At 40.8% G+C, this 22,633-nt stretch overlaps 1 protein-coding gene and 1 long non-coding RNA gene across 4 annotated transcripts in view; both read right to left on the reverse strand.

The window, feature by feature from the left end:
- Positions 1 to 870: 870 nt before the first annotated feature.
- LOC141765342 (uncharacterized) lies at positions 871 to 5,717 on the reverse strand. Its single transcript, XR_012593452.1, has 3 exons — positions 5,257 to 5,717; positions 1,085 to 1,218; positions 871 to 996 (listed from the first exon to the last, which is right to left on the reverse strand). It is a non-coding gene; the product is annotated as an uncharacterized LOC141765342 (long non-coding RNA).
- A 2,228-nt stretch (positions 5,718 to 7,945) lies between these two features.
- LOC141764674 (G-protein coupled receptor 83-like) overlaps positions 7,946 to 22,633 on the reverse strand; it is a 76,808-nt gene continuing 62,120 nt past the window's right edge. For all 3 annotated transcript variants that reach the window (XM_074630047.1, XM_074630049.1, XM_074630048.1), the window contains 2 exons: positions 13,062 to 13,195; positions 7,946 to 11,272 (listed from right to left, as the gene is read on the reverse strand). In XM_074630047.1, coding sequence (XP_074486148.1) covers positions 10,561 to 11,272; positions 13,062 to 13,195 — 846 coding nt within the window. In that variant the 3' untranslated portion in view covers positions 7,946 to 10,560. The remainder of the gene's footprint in view (positions 11,273 to 13,061; positions 13,196 to 22,633) is intronic.

A 22,633-nucleotide genomic window follows, 5' to 3' on the forward strand; every position in this document is an offset into this window, starting at 1 on the left:
GACACTAGCTCTAAGCAGCTTATAATACATCATTAAAGCTATTGATGCCAAGATTTTCTTTAATCAAAACAAATATTCAAATAAAAATACAATCATGTATTTTCTAATAATTTGAATTGTGTTTTTATACAAATAATCACTATAGATTACAATTACAAAGTACAGTACTGTGTCCAGTACCCTGTTCAGTAGTCAAGATAGTTCTCTAAAAAAAACATCAACCTCATGTTGGCATTGAAGACAAAGTCAGGGGATCACTAAAGTCGGTGATTCATTGTCTGATTTCCGTGAATGTCTGCACAAAATTTCATGTAAATCCATCTAAAAGTTGTTGAGATATTTCAGTCCACACCAAAGTGGTGGACTGACATCCCTTCAGAGCCACACTGCTAGCATGGCCATAAATAAACCATGAAGTTGCCTTTCTCATAGTCGTCTTTGGATGTGTGTGTGGACTCACAGATGTGTTGAAAATTGTTTACAAAAAGTTGGTTGAGTTTGCTAAAAATGGGTAACTTTGCAGGCCTGTTTTTAATGATATTTGTATTTAATCCTGACCAAACATGCTCCCGGGATGCTGGAGAATTACATCGTGGAACGGGGCCCCTGGAAAAGATTAGGCCAAGACCCCAAGGAATGGTTTAACCCAGCACGGCCTGTACCCTTTCACTTTGTGCTGTAATCTTTCAGACGTTAGTAGGAACAAAATGTCTTGTTGACATAATTGCTGTTTGTCCCACAGTTAATGTGTTTTCATTCTTTGTGATACAGATCAATGATGGACATGTTTGTTGTGTGTCACCACTGAATAGAAGACGTGATCACTAATAGCCAAAGAAACAGTGTTTACATTCATTTATTGACTGTGATAAGAGAGCTACAATGACGGCAAGTTGGAGATTTCGCAGTGGTAATGGCTCTGCTAAATGTATGTCCCTGAAAATAAGACAATAACTGAGCATTTCTACTAATTGCTTTATGACTTCTCCACCAACACTGGAAAACAAACACAAGCCCAAGCCGTCACAGTTTTTGTTGTCTTTCCATAGTATCTCTATAGCTCTTTGTGTGTGTTTTGAATTACCTGATAAAGACATCCATCCATCCATCCATTATCTGTAACCGCTTTTCCTATTCGGGCTGGCAGGGGGGACTGGAGTCGATCCCAGATGACATTGTGTGAAGACGGGGTACACCCTGGACAGGTCGCCAGTCTATCTGATAAAGACACATAATACATAATATAATTAATTCCTAAAAATGGTTAAGTGGGCTTGGAAGATATATGGATGAAAATACTAATACTAATAAAATAGATATCTGATATATGCAAATCTGTTGCTTTGGTTGCAGAAGTGTATGTTATACATTCACTATTATGTATTGTTTGTTTATAGTCAATAAGTCACTTGAGTTATGAAAGCTAGTGGATTGCTGCTGAAGAGAAATAATGTACAGTTGAAGTTCAGAAATTCAAAAATAATTTGATACCGATGAAATTGACATCTTTTATCCAGAGGGAGCTACCTCAGCGTATCTAACATTGTGCAATGGTGTGTAAAAAAAGAACAACCTAGAATAAATCTACAGCGTCTATTATGTACAACATTGAGAGAATGATCATTAAACATTTGGCAACAAACTGAAAGTTCAATGTAGTAACAGACAATACCAGGTCCCCACTAACTGGGTCAAAAATGCTCAAATTAGAGTCAGTGAAGCTCTCGGCACATTGACATTTTGTTGAAAGCGGAGGCTCTTTTCAATTTGTGGCAGACACATCTTCAGTAAATTTAGAAAAATGCCAAAGGTGAAAGCACTCGTCCACCTTGGCTGGATGTAACTGGCAGCTAACTGACATCACAAATGGGATGTCAGTGAGGAATCATGTCCCTGCTGGTGACTATGGGAACTGGTGCGGAGGAAAATAAGGGTAAAAAGGAAGATAATTTGTTAAAATTGTGCTCTACAGAAAGTATTTTTTCCATCATTACAAAAATATGAAACTTAGTTGTGACATTTTCATAATGGCCGTGGGTACTGGAGGTCAGTGCTTGCACAATCAAATGAAGGCTGACTCATGCTGAGAGCAGTGTGCTTCTGTCCCATCATCCCTCCTTTAATATGCAATTCCTGGTAAAGTGATGTTCTGTAAATGTCATTTTGTTGACACAGCTGGTCAGGATGACTTTATCAGCTCAAAAACTTGGTATTATCTTCATTTCAACTACTCAAGGTCTTCCATCGGTGACAGAAAAATACAATAGTTTGAAGCAGATTGTCAGGTTGAGTGAGTCCCAGTAAATCACCTGCAGCTCTAATGTAAGAGCAGTTCTGTTCTTTTGTGGAAGCGGGAACATCTCATTGTTGTAGTCAGTGCCTCATTTCAGGCGGGGAGAGGCAGCATGCCATCTCTCCTGATGCCCTTTCTTAAAAAGCTATCTTCCCTTTCCATCACCTTTACTTCATCTGATTTCTAACATATTCACAACTTTTTTCGAACATAAAAATTCTCATACTTCCTCTCTCCCTTTCTGCCCTGCTCTACTTCACTGATGGAAAACAATAGTGGCAGTTTCAGCCTTAAAAACAGAGGATTTATAGCTTTATCTACAGCACATAGCAGAGATTAGACTCTTCTAATTAGAACAATCAGTCAATTAGGACCTGGAAACCTACAGAGTATTTCTTACACTGTGGTATTGCTACTTTTACTGAAGTAAAATATCTCTTCCACCACTGTCCACCCCCTCCATCAATTTCAACTTATCCCATCAGGTCACATATGTAAATACTGCACCTTCAAACCACGCTAAGCCATGCTAGTGGCTCTGGGAGGCCGTCTAGAAGCAAGGACACGAAACTCCAGGTGCTTTTTGACAGCCGCTGCAGCCATTTTGGACTGAAAATGAACTGTATGACAATAGAATTTTTTTTTACTTTTGTGCGGCACTTTGTAGGTGGACGTTTTACTGGCGGACGTTTTACTGGCGGACGTTTTACTGGCGTCCGGCAGTCGCTTTCAGTCCAAAATGTCGGAAGCACAGCTTCAGTGCTGGGCGCTGAAGTTGCAATGGAACGGCCAATTCACTTTCACTTCTAAGCAATATACGTTCTTTACTCAGGCACAGTGGTGCTTTGAGCTAAATGCTAATGACAGCATGCTAACATTCTGATGTTTAGCAGGTATAATGTTTACCATGTTTACTATTTTATAATAACAGAGATTTGGAGCACTTCTATTGAACAGCCAGCAGCTCAAAGTTAACGGTGCTGACAGCGCTAACAGTGAAAACTAAGGCAACAGTGCTGACAGAGCTAACAGTGTTAACCTGCGTGGGAACCAGAGGGTGGGTGCTACACTTCCGCAATGGCGGCATCGGTCGGGACGGAGAATGGCGGCCATGAGCTAGCCAGTGAGACACACTCACATGCAGGAAAATGCACTAAGCTCTGATTACAACACACACAGAGGGAGAGTGACTTCATCCTCTGCTCAGGTAGACATTACTCCTCTATATCTTTATGTAGACAATAGTAGCAGTTTGTTGCTATATTAATGCTCTGGAAATCCTTGATGGTCCGCTGGTGTTTACTTAATGCGCTTGTGTTCCTTTAATACAGCAGGTAGTATAAGTCGTGACAGTACAGACAACATTTAAAGAAAACGTCTTGGGCTCATTAAGGTCAATATGATTCATGCTCTCTGATTTCAATGAATGCCTGTACAAAATTTCATGGTAATCCATTTTAATGTTGTTGAGATGGATTAATAGTCTGAAGCAAAGAGGTGGACTGAGTGAAGAGAAATAATGCGCCTAGTCTTTGTTCAGCTGAATACACAAGGCTCTCCTTTTATTCAGAAACTCTCAGTCGGAGACTGTTAATAACACTGCCTTACCTTTCACTTATACTCCCAGCATGTCCACATTTTTTAAATCAAATCTCAAACCAAAATATTTTTTTTAAATCCTAAGGCCCAGCATGCTCTTAGCATCGAGGCTAAAGCACTCCGCCTGCATTTACGGTTTCTGGGACTCTTAACAGTCAAGGTAATCGGTGCACCTTTCCAACTCAGTGGGTGGGCAAACTCTGCCGAGAGAGACCATCGTCTTCAACAGCAATTTTTTCCCCCAACAGTGCCTCCAAATGAAACTGTTGAGCTTGTGTTTACAACGTGGGAAGTCGTGTACACGGTATGCTTGGCGTTGAAGTGGTTAAGTCGTGAGAACGCCGCTGCTAAGCAACAGCAATATTAACGTTACTGTCGGCGTCTAGAAGCCACAGAGGCTTACAATTTACAGTAGCAAGCAGGTAACATAATGCAGGAAATGCAAAGGCATAATGACAGAGGAAGAAGATAAAGCCGTTGGAAATATCAACATTTTCCTCAAACCTATTATGAAATTACAAAGAAAAACAACATACCACTAAAATTACAATCTATTCACATATTATGTACTGAAATATTAACTTCCATGGCCTCCGCCATTTCTGACAACGTCAGCAAACTCGTCACAACTCGTGAACTCGGAGCTTTCAGAGACTTTCCACTTACGAGGTTGTGAATATCACAAGAGGGGGGGAGTTCATAAGTCAATTATAAAATTACATTATTTCAAATGGAACTGTTTCATATACATATTACTTTACACCGTATTAAAATTATTTATCTGTTTACAAATCATTTATATGATTTTTTCATCTAAATGCGCCTGTCCCACACTTCTGATTCCTTACCGCAACACTGAACAGAGACCTTCCTAAAGGTTTTAATCAAAGCCAAACAAATCTAGTTTCTATGGAAACAGAAGTAAACAAGTGAGCACATGCATGACTGGTTGGGCCGCCCACATAGGTGACCCTCAGGATCAAGATAAACAAGGTTAAGATCACCTTCTCTTCTGAAGTATTTATTGTGTGTCCTTACCATACAGCTTAGTAATTGTGTATTTTGAACTACATTTAAAAAATAACTTAAAGCAGCAGTGGGTAGAATTGGAGCAAATATGATTTAAAAAGGTTATTTTTTACAAAACGATCACTATATCCTGACAATAGAGAAAAACATCATGTGCTTCTGTGTCCTTCGGTGATCCTAACAGCATTTGCAGGATTTCACAAAACGGAGGAAAACAACCAGTCAGAACTGATCTGGAGTCTGTCGTCCAGCTGCCGTCTATGAGAGCCGGCTGTCAGTCACTCTTGAACTCAAATATGAATCAATATTCTGTTACTGTAATGCCTATTTCTCACCTCAAATGTTTTCAGAAACATCTTGTAGTGTACTGTTTAGCTGTAAAATGAGAAAATTTGGGACCCGGCAGCCATGTTGAGACCAGTTGAAGAAATACCAAGCACCGCCCACCAGGCGGAGCACAGCCAATAGGAACGCTCAATAGGAACGCTCTCTCTGAAAATGACCTGTGATTGGTTAAAGTCTTCCATCACAGATTAGATTTTTTAAAGCCTGAAAACAGAGCGATGAGGAGGTGAAGAAGTCTAGTTGTCTCTCAGAACACTTGAATTACAATATGCTGAGAGGTTATTATGGAATTTTTGCCCAATGATGCCAAAAATATTCTGCCTGTTGAATTCATGTATATTCGATGCTAAGAGTCAAAGCTAACGTAGCAGACCATTCTAGCTGCCATTTATCTGCAATATAAGCAAAAATGTAATTTCCACAACATGTCTTGTTGCAGTAAGGACATTAGACATTACTGTCTACATTTATCAGGGTGTAGAGAAAATCATGAAATCCCCTATTTTTTCAAATATGATTTTATATCAATATTTACAATGATGCACAAAGCTTGATGAAAATGAATTTAAATGTTTTAAAAATATTGTAGAAATAAAAAAATAAAAAAAAGCGAAGTGTATAAAATGATTATTGTAATGTTGCGGCAAAGACATTTAGTAAGAATAAGTGATGAAAATCACAAAAAAATAAACATGTTACAGATACAAATCTTAACCATTATATGTAATGTTGTGCACCTGTTTATATGTTTTACAAACTCTGATGGTTAAAACTCTGATTAGAATTCAAATTCAAAGAGGTGGATTTTTTAAAAATTTTTATTTGAGAGAGTCAAAAGTTACCGTAGTTGTACTGTGTTTACTGTGTTGTGAAAAAAAAAACTGTGACAGGGACAAAGAAATCTCATGTACAAATTTAAATGCCGGCTAAATGACTGAGAATGAATTAACTTGCGGTTGTCTAATATAGGATTTAGCACTACACGGTACCAATCACAGCTGTGTATTGGTATAGTTCTTTATATGTAAGGCATTAATATATATATATATATTTTAATGTCTTTTAATCATTACTTTTTATTGTGCTTCTTGTATTGTAATGTATTATATGTAATGTCTTGTTTTTTTTTTTTTATCTGGACCTTGAGTCTGCAATAAAGTTTGAATTGAATTGAAAATGGAAGAAACAGCAGGAAGAGCAGCTGAGGAGGGACCCATCTCCCAGGACGGACATGTTATTATAAGTATGCCCATTCTCCTTTGTCATTGAAGGCATGCTGTGATGGAAATGCCGCCGACTGGTATGGAGTGTGGATCAGACTGGCTAGTATTTACAATATTCAAAAACAATAACTCAAATAAATTAATTAAAAAAAACTCAATAATTTTTTCAATCACATACGACGGAGTATTAGGGAGACATTAAAGGAAAAAAATAAATCTCAGATTTCGAGAATAAAGTCGTAATATTATGAGAATAAAGTCATACGTTTACGTGAAAAGAAAATCTGAACATTATGAGAATAAAGTTATAAGTTTAAGAGAAAAAAGTCATAGTATTATGAGAGTAAAGTCATAATATTACAAAGTAGTAATTTTACTCGTTATTTTAGAGGGAAAATAGAGCAGCATGCCACCTGGGTGAGAATGAGGAACATAGAGCATCTTCTAAGGTTATACTTATACTAATATAGGTTTCTATGGAGTCAATTTCTGTTTAAAAAGGACTCAAAAACAAGAGAGCGTCTTTTAGAGTTTTAATACACACTTGCAAGTGGGCACACAAACATCAACATAAATGTTCAGGGCTGAGAGCCCCGAGTCTCTCTGTTTGGCGACATTTATAACCTTGCATGAATGCTCACAGACATACTGTACATCTCACATTGTCCTCTCTGTCTGACATTTCTGTCCATTTAAGGTGTTTTTCCTCAAATAGGCACTACATGTTTGTTGACTAGGTATGCAACACAGAAACTGAAAAGGACTTCAAGGGCAATGAGTATCACCTGTCTGGACCTTAGGAATGTACTGCATGTTTGTATTTTTCCAGCACAGTTTCATAAATAATGAAATACGTCATCTTTTGGCACATCAGCACCACACTATCATAAGTTATCAGGACCTTGAAAAGATTGTGCAAGATACTGCGTTTATTCCCAAGAAAGAACCACACGGACCTGGGGGGAAATGGCCTCTTTTGTGGAGGAGGACATGACTTTTTTTTCCCGTAAAGTTATGACTTTATTCTCGAGATCTCAGATTTCAAAACCACTGAAAACCAGCTAATAGTTTCTTGTATTTTTTAGTTATTCTTGCAGAATTAAATTTCTTAAAACATGTCCATCCTGAGTCTGGTGAGATTCGTGGGTGCAACATATTTTGGCACTTATATTAATAATCAAAGCTTGTCATGGCAAAAAAAAAAAAAGGACTTTTAGTGGACGTAAATGAAGGATTAGCTTCATTTCAGCCTGTTAACAGCATCTACTGCACTTGACTCTCAATACTGGACATAAATTGTTGTCCCTATTAGTCAGTTAGTCACAAAAACATGAGAAAATAAGGTCCAGGTTGACAAATACCAAAAGTTACCCTTTTTACGAATCAAAGCGGTTGTTATTGTTCAATCAGTGCCTTTTGATATTTCCAGAAAAAAAAGAAATAAAAGTCTGAACGTTCAAAGCCAAAATTTTGAATCAGGTTTTGCTGTTTTTATTTAACATATTTTATCTTAAGATAGGGATCTCATGGTGTCAAACATTTACAAGGGACAGCAAAATAACAAAAACACAGACACAGAAAAACACAGAATATTATTCACATTTCTGAACCATTAACTCTGGAAAACTACATTAAGAGACAAAGATTTTATTGAGGCATATCAATCATTTTCTCTGTTGCCCATAAGCCAACCAACAAACCGAAAATAAAGCAACTGATTCATTAATCACAGGGAGAAAAAATGTCAAGCAATTCAGCTGTTCTTCTTTTACATATCTGTGCACATGTACACCCACATGCACATGTATGAAAAACATGTTAGAATATTTTAACATAGAATATATTTTGTTCACAAGAAACATTGAACACTTACAACAATATATTTTCAGCTGCCATTCATGCTTTTTGCTGCATGAATGTGAAAATGTTCTGTTAGGCAGGATTGTGAAAAGCAGCCTGAGAGAAAGACTGAAGTCTCCTTTTCCATTTAATTTTACAACACGGGAACACAATAATGACGAAGCCTTCAACTCTGAAAATATATAACACATTTTTCAACCACAAAATTCTTCACTTTCAACTGAGATTGTCATTCGACAATGACATTGTGTAGCAGAAAATCTGCACTATAAAGACACAGTGACAAAAGGTTTTTATGAACCGATTTTCGGTCAAAAATGTGCATTTTTTTCTGCATCTTTTTTAGGTGCTTTAGTGCCCTTTTAATCCAGATGTTCTGAAAACCATAGGCTGAATTTACTGTATGGTTGTCCTTTAAGCACTGCAGCTGTCTGGGTTAAACACCGTCAACCATGTGTCATGTTTTCATTTCCTGTTTTCATGTTTGGACATGTTTCTCAGACCCGTGATGCAATGTGATGAATAGGACCTGTCTTTCAAAACGAAAATGTGTTTTTTTCCAATTCAGTTTGTCAAAACAAGGCGTGATAAATAGTGAAAAAAAAGAAGGTGCGTACAAAGATGACCAGCTGGGATAAACACTTGTAATCTGCTTCCTTTCATTTGCAGAAGAAAGTAACCACATGCACACTGTACAGAAGGTGCCGACAGGAGTCGAGCCTGTGAGGACATGAAGACATGAAAAGGGTGAAAAGTGTAATATGCAATGGTTGGAGCGCTGGCAGTCACAATGGTAGAGGTCATTCATTCTTTTTGTTTAGTTGTATTCTGTCTCTGAATGGAAGTTTTAAAGATTGTTGCTATCCATGTACCCATATACTTTATAATGACCTTCACACTGCAGACTGTAAGCCCTGTTGACATGCACCTGAGGTACATAAAGCAATATTTCAGTTCTCATCCCAACTGGTCACATGCTGACGCTTTTTTCATACGTATGTATGAATGTGAAGTGAAGGAAGTGAGTAAAAACAAACTCTGCTTTATCAATGTAAAATGAACTGTGAGCCAGCTGTGATCTTCAACCTCAACATGCACACTGTGATGCACCTGCAAGCTTTTAACAGTGTGAACCAAATTGAAGTAGACATATTTATTCTGCATCAACGGGTGGTTTGTAGCAGCCACATCATGAGAAGAACACGTCAGAATTTTGCCACAGGCTGCGTTTGATCTGCAAATCTCCAAGTCGGCCATATAGACTGACCAAAAATGTTCAGTTTCTTTGGGGATTGTCAACTTTCATCTCGGACGGCCCAAAAATCACACAGTGTAGAGTATTATCTCACACAGTGTACGATGAGGAACATAAATAACGTAGACTGCTGTGATATTTTGTTGGTGTATTTTCCTCCCCTGTGCGTACTCTATAAACCCTCTGGCTGCATGTGAATCAGAGAGAAACATGAAAACAGTATGAGCAGCAGGAGGAATTTGAAGTGGCCTGCGGATCAATGCAAACAAGTTTTTATTCTCAATGTGTCCGTACCTGACATGATGAATGAGCCCATTGCATCACATTGCATCCTTTGCATGTATATCATAGTGTCAATGCTCAACAGTATGAAGACAATAAAAAAAAAAAAATGGTAGAAAGATCCAGAACATCTACTAAATGGACCTTGTTTTGTCAGCTGCTGTTTCCAAGATCAAAAAGTTGATTTTTTTTTAATCCAAGCCAACATGGAGAAGACCTTGAAGTGCACAGATATGGTAAAACTGAACGACTGGGCAAACACCATTTGCTGAGGAAGATCGTGCTTTACAACCGGAAGCTGGTAACTGATGTTCAGTTTTGAAGGGCTGAGGCTTTTTTCTATGGTGTCCCTCAAGATCTCGGTGTCTTAATGTGGGATTTGTGAGGGATTTTTGAGTGAGAAGCAGTGTGGGAAGAGAAATAAAAACTGGATAAAACCACAGGGAAATTATTTTGTGATGACAGTGTCTGATGGAAAAACGACATGACAGTTTCCTCAATTTAGCGCCGTCACAAAAACCACGTCCTCTCTGCTGCCATTAAAATCAAATCCTGCGCAGGCTCAGCCACACATCTCTGAGATTTTAAGATTTCCTGTCCTCTTTGGAACAAAGATGAAATCCCTAAAATGAAGAATCTCAAACGCCATAATCCCATCCCATTGTTGTTCCCAGTCAGCTCACAGCCACGATGGGCTCCACTGAGAGGATGTCAGTTCTTCCTGTGAGGACCTGCCTGGCCGTGAAGAGCACATGTGTATCTTTGAGGTTGTGCGACTGACTGGAGGAGGCGTGGGACTGACTGGAGGAGGCGTGGCCCGAGTGTGACAGAGCGTGCCGTGGCTTCGAGGACTCGTGGTCGTCGGGCCAGGCATTCCTGTGACAAGGAGCGGCTACGGGGCGGAGCACCGGCTCCAACCCGACCGCCGCCCTCCGTTTCCTCCTGCACATGTGGAAGAGGAGCCGCAGCTCCTGGCGGAAGGTGGGATTCAGACAGCAGTAGATGAAAGGGTTGTAGCAGGTGGAGCTCATCGCCAGCCAGTGAAAGCAGAAGTACAGGGCGTTGGACGAGTGGATGGCCTGGCTGGACAGCAGCACAACATAGCAGTTGAGTGGGAACCAGCAGACGGCGAACATCCCGACCACCAGGAGCAACATGGCCAACGTCCGCCGCCGCTTTCTTCTCTGGGCGGCGTGCTGAGCCGTTGTGGTGTCACCGATGGCGTTGTGGCGCCACAGCCGGCAGGCCACTGTGGTGTAGGAGGCGGTGATGATGAGGAGCGGCAGCATGTAAAGTAATATGAAGGTCAGGAGGTCGATATACTGCCAGTAGACATCTGATGGCTCTGGGAAGTCTGGGACACACAGGCTGCGCTCCTTCTCCTTACTGGTGAGGAGAGTTACAGTACAGAGGAAGCAATAACGACAGATTGGTGAACGTGGGGAGAATTAAGTCACAGGTGAGTGTAGGCCTGCATCTAACAAAATACTTTTTTAAAATAATTTTCTTGATTGTTTTGTCTATAAAATGGCAGAATATTGTGAAATTGTCCACTATAACTCTCTAGAGCCCAATGACACATGTTCAAATAACTTTTGTTTGACTAACAGTCCCAAAACACCAAAATATACAGTTAATAATCATAGATGACCAAAAGATAAAACAGCAAATCCTCACATTTGAGCACCCAGTGTGTTTTTGGCATTTTTGATATAGATAAGATAGATATGTGAATGGAAATGGATTCTATGGGTACCCACGAGTCTCCCCTTTACAGACATGCCCACTTTATGATCATCACATGCAGTTTTATGCATGCAGTATAAGAGTGTTATTTTCACCTATTCTACAGTAAAATTGTGTGTTTGAATATTTCTGCATACTGGGGTCCCTAAACAGTCTTGGAATTACATAAATTGGGTATGACTGTAAAGATGAGTCTCTTGTGGATCCAATGAACTCAATTGTATTCATATGTGATGATAGAGGTGACCATAGATCATAGTGGGACCGTTATTTGAAACTTGACATCCCTCTATAAAATGACCTGCTGTGACCTCTAGGATAATCACAGCCTCATGAAACTTTACAACCACAAACTAGAGACCTAGAGCATTCAGAGGATGTATGGCTTTCCTAGCTAGATTTACAATAAAGGGGTTTTCTGAGCAGTTTCCAGAACAGAAGTGCTTGCCATCCAATCACCGAAAAATGCAATTCTTGCCAAAATCTCCAAATGTCAAAAGTTTTTGATATTGAATCACAGCATGGCTTTTTCTATGGTGTTCATCAAGGTCTTGGTGTCTCAATTTGGCATTTTGGAGGGATTATTGACCATTTTGATCAATTCTTGAGTGGTAAAAAACAGTTAAATTTAGCACCAAATCTGTGTAACAAATGGTATCAACCCAAAAAAATTGCTTTAACAACTTATGAGACATAAGTGAGCATGGGGATGGCCATCATATACTTCGATCATAATGTTCTAAGCCCTTATACACTTTCACACTATATTTTAATTAATTAATTAATGTTTATTTCTGATTTATGACTAGAACAACTTGACACACAGTGCTGAGCTGCATCTAAAATTAATCTTCAGATCCCCAGCTTTCAGAAGATGTACACCACTTCTATGTACATGTACTGTTGACCTGTTATCTCCCCCTAAAGACCCCTGTACCCTCCTAAAAAAGACAAAAACAGAAAGGCAGAAAGGGGGTATCTTAGGGTTAATGTAATTATGCATTGATAATACTTTGCATATTCAGCACACCAGCCCACATATACACTATTTTGCCTTTATTTTGAGTGAATTTCTGCTATTTCTTCCCACTCTCAAAGTCTTTGCATTCACGATTCTGAATTCTCCTTATTATTAAAGTGACAAAGCCCTCTAGCAGCCACAGTGATCGTGACTCTTATTCATTGGGAGCAAATGAGGGAGTTGGATAACATTTCTCAACAGCTATAAAGTCTGCAGAGGGAGGAGGTCACTTTGATACACAGGAGTCAACAAACATTCAACCTTGACGGGCTTTCACTCAGTGAAGACGCTTCACATCGGTGGAATCTGAACACCAAGGTCTTCCTCTGTTGCCAACCTCACAAAATATTACTATACACTTCCACTGGATCTCTCCTTGTGGAAATGTGCGAGTGTTTATCATTTTACCTGTATGTAAAAGTCAGGAGTTTCTGGTAGATTGCATGCGGGAGGGAGAAGCAGCTGGCCATTATCCAGATAACAGCGACCCAAACACTGCCTTGTGCCGGGGACATGCGAGGTCTCAACGGGTGCAAAATCACCTGAAACAAAATCAACACACACACATCAAAGTCAGCGCAAACACAAACATACACACACAGTAAACAGCATACCCTTTTCTAATTTCTGCTTATCAACCTCTTGCTCAATCTGTCTGCGCTGTTATGTAAACCACCTGGATTCTGGTAGGCCTACACAACATTAACAAATATCAAAAGATCTGTTTTGTTTCTATGACAACAACATCTTGACAACATCTCAACACCCGAACCGTCGTCGTATGATAGCATCGCCCCTTTGCTATTTATTATCTATTTGTTTGACATCGTTTTTTCACCATGGTGATGGTTGCCTTCATTTTATATTTTTATATATAGCCTATAGTGGTTCCCAACTTTTTTCTTAAAGGTCCAGTGTGTAGGATCTGCCGGTATCTAGCGGTGAGGTGAGGAGATTGCAATAAACTGAAGCCGCTCCTGTGTGCAAAGCATGTTGGAGCAAATGGTCCTCTCTACAGCCATTTGTACCAGAGCCAGTGTGTACAGTGTGTGTGTGTGTGTGTGTGTGTGTGTACGTGGGAAGTGGGAGGTGAAGCAAGAGAGAGAGAGCAGCTGCGACGGGAGCGAGTAATGTTATCACTCCAGCCCATGCAGGAAAAGCTATCAAAGTTTGGTTTGGTGGTGGGACATGGCAGACTCCATGGAGAGGGTCCCTATGTAGATATAAATAGCTCACTCTAAGGTAACGAAAACACAATTCTTATTATCAGGTGATTATACACAAGAAAACATACTTATTAATATTATATTCCATTTCTGCTAATAGATCCCCCTAATTGTTACACACGGGTCCTTTAAGGAACCCCTTTTCTATCATTGAGTAAACTAACAGCCCCTGACTAAGTGACACATTTAATAGATATTTCATATCATATTCAATGCATAACAATAACAGTACAGAACAACTGATAAACTGCAGGGCCTCCACAGATACAGACACCGCCACACATTTCTAGTGGGGCATAAGTGATGATTGAGAGGGATTATTTTTGTATCAGTCTATATATTGTTTTTTAGTTAATTCTTGCATATTATACCTGTAAATAATAATCCAAACTTTTACTTTTCTTCACTGAAATGAATGAAATGCTATAGGCCAACTGTAAAGTTGTCTTACACGCCTTAAAATCAAGAAGGCCTCGCAACCCCCCGTTAAGCTTTGGCGACCCCTTAGTGGGGGTCGGGACCCCCAGGTTGGGATCCAGTGGACACCAGCACTTTTCTTAACACTTCAGTGATTTTCAACTGGAAACACTCGGAGCAGCCGCACAAAAAAAGTCGGAGCCCTCCGAAAAAAGATGCTGGGTTCAGCTTTTTTTTCTACACTTTCATCGCATTGGGAACAATTGAAAAATGACGTTCAGAAAAAAATATAAACATCATATGGACAGCTACCTCTTGCCACTGAGCGGCTGTGGCTCAGAGGTCGGGTCACCTACCAATCAGAAAGTCGGAGGTTAGATTCCTGACTCCTCCAGTTCGCATGTCGAAGTGTCCTTGGGCAAGACACGGAACCCTGAATTGCTCCCGAAGGCTGTGCCATCGGTGTGTGAATGAGTATTTAGATTAGATCCTTGTCTGCCATCAGTGTGTGAATGGGTGTGTGAATGGGTGAATGCTGACATGTAGTGTAAAGCGCTTTGAGTGGTCGGAAGACTAGAATGGCGCTATATAAATGCAAGGCCATTTACTAACTGGATCACACTGAAAAAAACAATATTTTTGTATTAATAATTCACATAACGCCATCTTTCATATTGCTGTACGGTTGTAGACTAGCAGCAAATAATGAAAAAAGAAGAGCACATTTATTTAGCTCCACAGCTGTTATCAAAGATTGAGAAGAAAAAATTGTACGTTTTAATAAGCAAATCTAAACACTGCTTAATTGCGGGAGAAAACTGGGAATAATAAATCATAAATTCATGCAGATACACTGAATGAAAAATGAGACTCGTATCCAGCAACGAGTGTGGCTCATTTAATTAAGCTGCATTTTCCTCCCAGGTGTCGTTAGTGATTACTAAGTGCTCGTAGAGTTGTAAATCCTACAGGAATACAAATGGCTCAAAGTAATTTCAAACATCCGCAGAGCTCCCATTAGTCATCAGAAAAGCCAACAATCTGACCCAAAGTTGTTGAGATGCTGTGACTGTGCGTGTACGCTGTGGAGGAGCAACTTACAAAGTTTAAGTACAGCTTGTACTTGAGTGAACATTTTTCAATATGCTCGTATATCATATAAACTGTTAATCTTTTCAAAGTTTTCCTTTGCATGGTCATCACTTCTGTTCTGCTGTGTTAGTTGCATACAACGGCGGATGGCTGTGTACGCATTATGAAGCATGGTTCATGTATGTAACTGACACATTGTACATTATAAATGGGGAGGCGTTCCAGCACTGAAAAATGCACAAACAGGCGTTAGAAATGAAAGATTTAATTAAAGACTTAAAGGAAAATATAATAGCAACTGCAGGCGCTGCATATTTTCAAGGACATCATGTCATTTCAATGCTACTGGAATATTCTCTTTAGTTGTGGCCACAATAGCATCCAAAGCGTTAAGTTTTTAGCGTTTAAGCGTTAAGCCCCTTGTCCCCTAAATTGACCTGACTGTAAATATAAGCCATTCACATGTACACCCACATCTCTGATATCATGCGATGCCCGAATATCTACTTGAAATCATTTCGCATTTCAACTGTCTCTCTCCCTTTAAATTCAGCACCATGGACAGCACCAGCGGGAGCACACTGTAGCCTTGTCCTAAATTCATACTTCGTCTATAGCAGCTTTAGAATATTAAGTGTGTTCACAATGGTAAATGTATGTATGCATACTAAAATACCCTTGATTTTTGAGTGGGCTTTGGTGGACATTAGTCTCCCACAAAGCTATGCACAAAGGAAATTGAGGAATAAAAACTGATTTATAAAACTTGTTGTTTTAGGGCTGCATTCGAGGGCAGGTGTCATTATCCCCACTCTCAATAAACAATGGCCTGTTTCATTTATGGTTGAATGAAAATACTATTGTTATTGTCAGCACGCCATTTCTACTTAATAGTATTAGTGTTTGAGATGCCAATCATTGATTATATTTGTTGTTACATGGTCATGTTTATTGGTAATTACATGAGCCTGTGGTTTACATTACCTACAGTAGATTTGTGAAAATTTGTGGCCAGATATTTTTGTTATAGGGGCTGGATTTGACGGTCACATTATGTGTTTGCGTTGTATTTTTTCTTACTGTCTCTATCTGCAGTAGTTCTCTTTTGAGTTGCGACCCCCCCCCAGAATGATCAGGTTGGTGTTCACCTCTATTCTGAGGCTAAATATATAACTGGTTCAGGCAATGTAATGTAAAAAACATTCCCAAGTATAAAGTATGTTGTTGTTTTTTTCATCCACAACCATATGGCGACCCCCAGAAATTATTTCACGACCCCCTTGGGGATCCTAACCCCCAGGTTGAGAACCACTGCTGTAGTTCAGTATATCCACTTTCTGCCATGTTATCTGAGTGTTTTAATTCTTTTTCGTTTTAAATCTTTGCACCACGTATTGTGGACGAACTGGATCAAGGAGAGTGAAAAGGACTCCCTTTCAGGAGATACAGTTAAACAATGTCATTTAAATAAACTAAACAATCTAAAATACACAATAGAGTGTTGAAATCCATCAGCAACGTGTATGGATGTGTGAATGGATCTGCTGTGGAAGTGCAGAGTGTTGCAATTTTCTACTTTTATCCAATTATGCCGATTTGAACGAGAAATCCATCAAGTGCAACGCCGTGACAACTGAGCAAAAGATTGTGAGATATGACTAAAAGCTCCAGAACAGCTACAACAGCTCATTCTAATATTTAACTACTGATTTGCTTGTTCTTCTGCTTTGTGCAATTGTAATGTGTTCTTAAAGTCTTGTGTTTAAAGGTGTTAAATGCGAGATTGGGAGCATTTCTATTGCCTCCGTCTGGCTCTCAACATCGCAGCTAACGGTGCTAACAGTGAAAACAATGGCAACACTGCTGACAGCTAACAGTGTTAACCTGGGGGAGAACCGGAGGGTAGGTGCTACGCTTCGTTGGGACAGCGTTATCAGCTGTGACAGTGCAGAACGGCGGCCGTGAGCTAGCCCGTGGGGCACGCTCACATGCCCTAACATGCACTAAAAGACACGCGGCCGGCCCGGCGACGTAAACAAAGCACTGAGAAGCTTGTATTACAATACACAGAGGGAGCGTGACTTCATTCTCTGCTCAGGAAGACATTACTTCTCTATATCTTTACATAGCAAATAGTAGTTTATTGCTATATTAATGCTCTGGATATCGTATAGAGCACCTTAAATATACTTAATATATTTGAATGCTCCTGTAAAGCACTTTGAATTGCCTTGTGTCTGAATGGTAGTTTATAAATAAAATTGCCTTGCCTTACTAATTGGACTTTGAGGTGCAATTGTCTTGTCATCAGCTGTTTCCAAAGTCATAAATAAACTCAAAAAGATGTATAGTGTTCATGGCATGTAGCCTAAATGAAAAATCCCACAATACAGTGCATGAGTTTACAGTCATAAATCACTGTCATAAAACATGAGTCCCTGTTTACTACTCACTCTAGTACCTTACGAGGGCTTATCATGTGGAGAGTATTTTCGTGACATGTTTTTAGCATTGGGAGCTTTCACTGTGCAAGCACCGCACTGTTCTGATTCATGTAGGGATAAGCCAATGAACGGGGGGGGCAATTTCAGACAGTGCTGCAAAACAAGATTACAGTTTATAACCTGCACAGTGTCCTCAGGTATCTCCACCGTCTAACCACTGCTATGGTGAGAGGAGTGAAGAGGGAAAGTCGATCTGGCTCACGATTTCAACGTGACCTTCAGATACAACAAAAGAACTCAAGTTGAAGCTGAAAAAAAATACTCAATTTATTCAATTCTCAATTTTTTAAAAAAGGACACTAAGATAAAGCATTTTAAAAATGTCCATTTCCCTAAATTGTCAGGATGTCTTCAATCACTTTGGTTGGCCATTTAACAATTTTAACAGTTTTAGAACTGTGAGAGTTGAACAACAAACAAAAGAAAAATAAGTTGTTTTTTGTAGTTTGGCCTGCCGATGGCCCGCGTGTCAACACGGTCAGAAGTTGGAGCTGCAGCAGCTGCTGTGACGCACAGCTCACGGAGGTGGTTAGGGTACTTTAAAACACTTAGCACCCGATTGCTGTAATTTTTGTGAAAATGTGAACTTCTGGGTCAAACCTGAAGACACCCACACATAGCACACATCGAGATTCAGTATTTTGTAGAAAAATGGACTCAGATTCAGGAACAGAGTGCTGATACACAAATCTATTTTCATTTTTTAACTTTTCCCTAATCTTTGCTTTTTGTGAAATAAAAAGTGAAGCCAAAACATCTCAATCGCCCCCAGATGGCTGGCTGCAGTATACTGTAGGTTATAAATCCCGCCCCCTCCATGTTAGCGGATGGGCCATGAGTCGATGAAAGTCTTCCCAAAGATGGTTTCTGTCATTTTATGATGTTCTTATCACGCTGATGTATATTCAAGTGTTAATTTTTTTTGGTTTTAAAGGAACCGTGTGTAACATCTATTGGATCTATTGGCAGAAATGAAATATCATATTAAAAAGTATGTTTTCTTTAGTGTATAAACACCTGAAACCAAGAGTCTTCACGGAGTCCACTATGATGCACCGCCATGCTTCTATAGAAGCAGAGAACTGCTTGGGCCGGAGTCGATAACGTTACTCGTTCCCGTCGCTGCCGCTCTTTCTCTCTCTCTTGCTTCACCACTCATTTCCCACGTACACACATACTCTACACAATGGCTCTGCTCCAAATGACCTCCGCTACTCATTAAACAATTGAGAGAGTCATTCGCGTTGGTGTAACTTTAACCTTCCATAGCCGTCCCGAGACTGTGTCAATTTAAGCATAACTATAGTTATAGACTATATATGCTACATGGTAGCAGGAGTTGATTGGGCTTGACGTGCCGGGGCAGCTTGTACACTACCTTAAAACCTGTCTGGTCTCATGTGGTATGAGTCTGTAATCTGATACCTGGAAGACACTAGGCTAAAGGGAGAGGACTAACAAATCAACTCCACCAATAACCCTCATACTTGAGGGTTGGGCGTGGGGCTAACAACTCTACCCCGTAAAAAACATCTTGTTACAGAAACTAAAATGAGCAAAACTATTGTTACCAGGCCCATAGTATATCCCAGCCACCCAAACTATTTGGGTGGTAGTATGATCACTCCTGATGAAAGCCGAAAGGAAGTCAGGAGTGTGAGAGAGGGTCTACTTGGGCCAAAAACCAAGATCCGCCTTGGAGCATGGAATGTCCGAACCATGTTTGAGACCTCCAAGACAGCACAAGTCCTCAGTGAGATGAAAAGGTATCATCTGGACATCCTGGGAATAAGTGAAAGTCACTGGAGTGGCTCCGGACGTCAAGTGCTGTATGATGGATCTGTCATCCTCCATTCAGGGCATGAGAATACCCACACACATGGAGTAGCTGTCATACTCTCAAAGGAGAAAGCCAAAACCTTGCTGGAATGGGAACCAGTCAGTGAGAGACTGATCAGAGCGCGTCTCAACTCAAAGTTCTGCAAACTCACCATCTTGCAGTGCTATGCACCAACCAATGAGGCTGAAGAGGAGGTCAAAGAGGATTGGTACGAACAGCTACAAATGGCGGTCTCTAAGGTACCCCAACACGACATGCTTCTGATAATTGGCGACATGAATGCCAAAGTGGGAACCGACAATTCCAACAACGAGAGGGCAATGGGCACCCATGGGTGTGGCGAAAGAAACAACAATGGTGAACGCCTTGTTGGTTTCTGCATGAGTAACAACCTGGTCATCGGCGGAACCATCTTTCCACACAAGGACATCCACAAGCTCACATGGAAGTCACCTGATGGTAGGACTATCAACCAAATAGACCACATTATCATTAATGGTAAGTGGTGTAGGTCACTACAAGATGTTAGAGCATACCGGGGTGCAGATGCCTATAGCGACCACTACCTTATCGCTGCCACCATCAAGCTGAAATTGAGAAAGTCGGTCCCACAAGGCCAACGACAGAAGAAAGTGGACATTGCAAAACTCCAGTATCCTAAGAACAACAAGGAGTTTGTGTTGGAACTCAGAAACCGCTTCAGCACACTAGATGCTGCCTCTGTTTTGGAAGAAGAATCCACCACCACCATAAACAGTAAATGGCATGCCATTAAGGCCATATATTCAGAAACGGCACAAAAAGTACTGGGCTTCAAGCAGAAAGGGGCCAAAGAATGGATATCAGCTAACACCTGGCAAACAATTGAAGAGAGGAAACAGCTGAAGGCAAAGATACTGAACACCAAGTCCCAAAGACTCCTCGAAAAAGCCAAGTCATCCTATAAAAATAAGGACAGAGAGGTAAAGAGGAGTGCAAGGAGAGACAAGAGAGTCTTTGTTGAAAACCTGGCAAATGTAGCCGAGAAGGCAGCAGCCTATGGAAATCTGGGCACAGTGTACAAGATCACAAAGAGACTCTGTGGAAAATGTACAAGCCAAACTACCCATGTTAGGGACAAGAATGGCAACATCTGTACATCAGAGCGCGAGCAAGCAGCAAGATGGGTCCAACACTTCCAGGAAGTGCTCAACCTCCCTGAGCCAGAACAACTAGCTAACATCACAACAACAGACAATATCCTGGACATTAACATCAGCCCCCCTGACTTTGCAGAGGTTAAAACTGCCATCCTAACCCTAAAGGGTGGCAAGGCATGTGGCATAGACGCTATCCATGCTGAAATGCTGAAGGCAGACATTCCCACATCAACACGAGTTCTGACGGACCTCTTCCAAAACATCTGGAATAGTGACACCATCCCTGAAGACTGGTCCAAAGGTCTCATCGTCAAAATTCCCAAGAAAGGCGATACCAAAAACTGCGACAACTGGCGAGGAATCACCCTTCTATCAATTCCCAGCAAGGTGTTCTGTAAAATCCTTCTTAACAGGATGGAGACAGCCATTGACACCAGGCTTAGACAGGAGCAAGCGGGTTTCAGGAAGGGAAGAGGATGTGCGGACCAGATCTTCGCTCTGCGAAACATTCTTGAGCAGTGCTTGGAATGGAACACACCCCTTTATATCAACTTTGTAGACTTCAGGAAGGCCTTCGACAGTGTTCACCGAAACACTCTCTGGAAGATACTACACTCCTATGGAATTCCACCAAAAATCATCCAAATCATAAAAACATTCTATGAACATTTTGAGTGCAGTGTCATCATGGGCAATACCATCTCTGAAAGGTTTTCCGTACAGTCCGGAGTGAGACAGGGGTGCATCATCTCTCCCATCCTTTTCCTTGTTACCATAGACTGGATCACAACAAACACCACAGCAGACAAACCCAGAGGCATCCAGTGGACCCTGTTCTCTCAGCTGGAAGATCTTGACTTTGCAGACGATATCGCTCTCCTTACAACCAACCACTCGAACATGCAGGCCAAAACTGACAGGCTCAACAACTTTGCCAGACAGGTTGGACTAAACATCAACATCTCCAAAACTCAAGTGATGTGTGTAAACTCCACCCCTGCAGCACCCATTCTTGTAAATGGGGCACCACTTGAGTTTGTGGAAGAGTTCACATACCTGGGCAGCCTCATCAGTAAAGATAGTGCAGTGCAGAAAGACATTAAAACAAGGCTGGGAAAGGCTCAGGGTGCCTTCTCCCAACTCCGTTCCATCTGGAGGTCCAAGCAATACAGCCTTAAAACTAAGATGCTTTTGTACAACAGCAATGTCAAGTCTGTTCTGCTGTATGGCTCAGAGAGTTGGCGAGTGATCAAAAGTGATATGAGGAGAGTGGAAGTTTTTCACAATGGATGCCTCCGACGAATATGCCAGATCTTTTGGCCAAACAAAATCTCCAACCATCAACTGTACAAAAAAAACGGTAGCCGTAGCATCATCAAGGAAATTACACACAGACGTCTGAGATGGCTAGGCCATGTGCTGAGAATGGAGCAGGACCGGATCCCGAGAGTCGCCTTAAGATGGACACCACCAGGCAAAAGAAAACCCGGGAGGCCCAAATCCACCTGGCGCAGAACTGTGACACAGGAGCTGGACAAGATGAACCTGTCATGGGGAGAGGCCCAACATGCTGCCAAGGACCGTATACAATGGAGAGAGCTCATTGAAGCCTTATGTCCCATAGGGGATGAAGAGGAATGATGATGATGATAGTTATAGAGATATTATGGTTAGTTTTTGTGTCTTTCTAGCCAAACATCTACCGTGGTGCTAACGTAGCATCTACGTGGCTCACGCCAGCAAGCTGCAGCCGTACTCGGCC

Source organism: Sebastes fasciatus, chromosome 3, assembly GCF_043250625.1.
Source record: "Sebastes fasciatus isolate fSebFas1 chromosome 3, fSebFas1.pri, whole genome shotgun sequence".
Lineage (NCBI taxonomy): Eukaryota > Metazoa > Chordata > Actinopteri > Perciformes > Sebastidae > Sebastes > Sebastes fasciatus.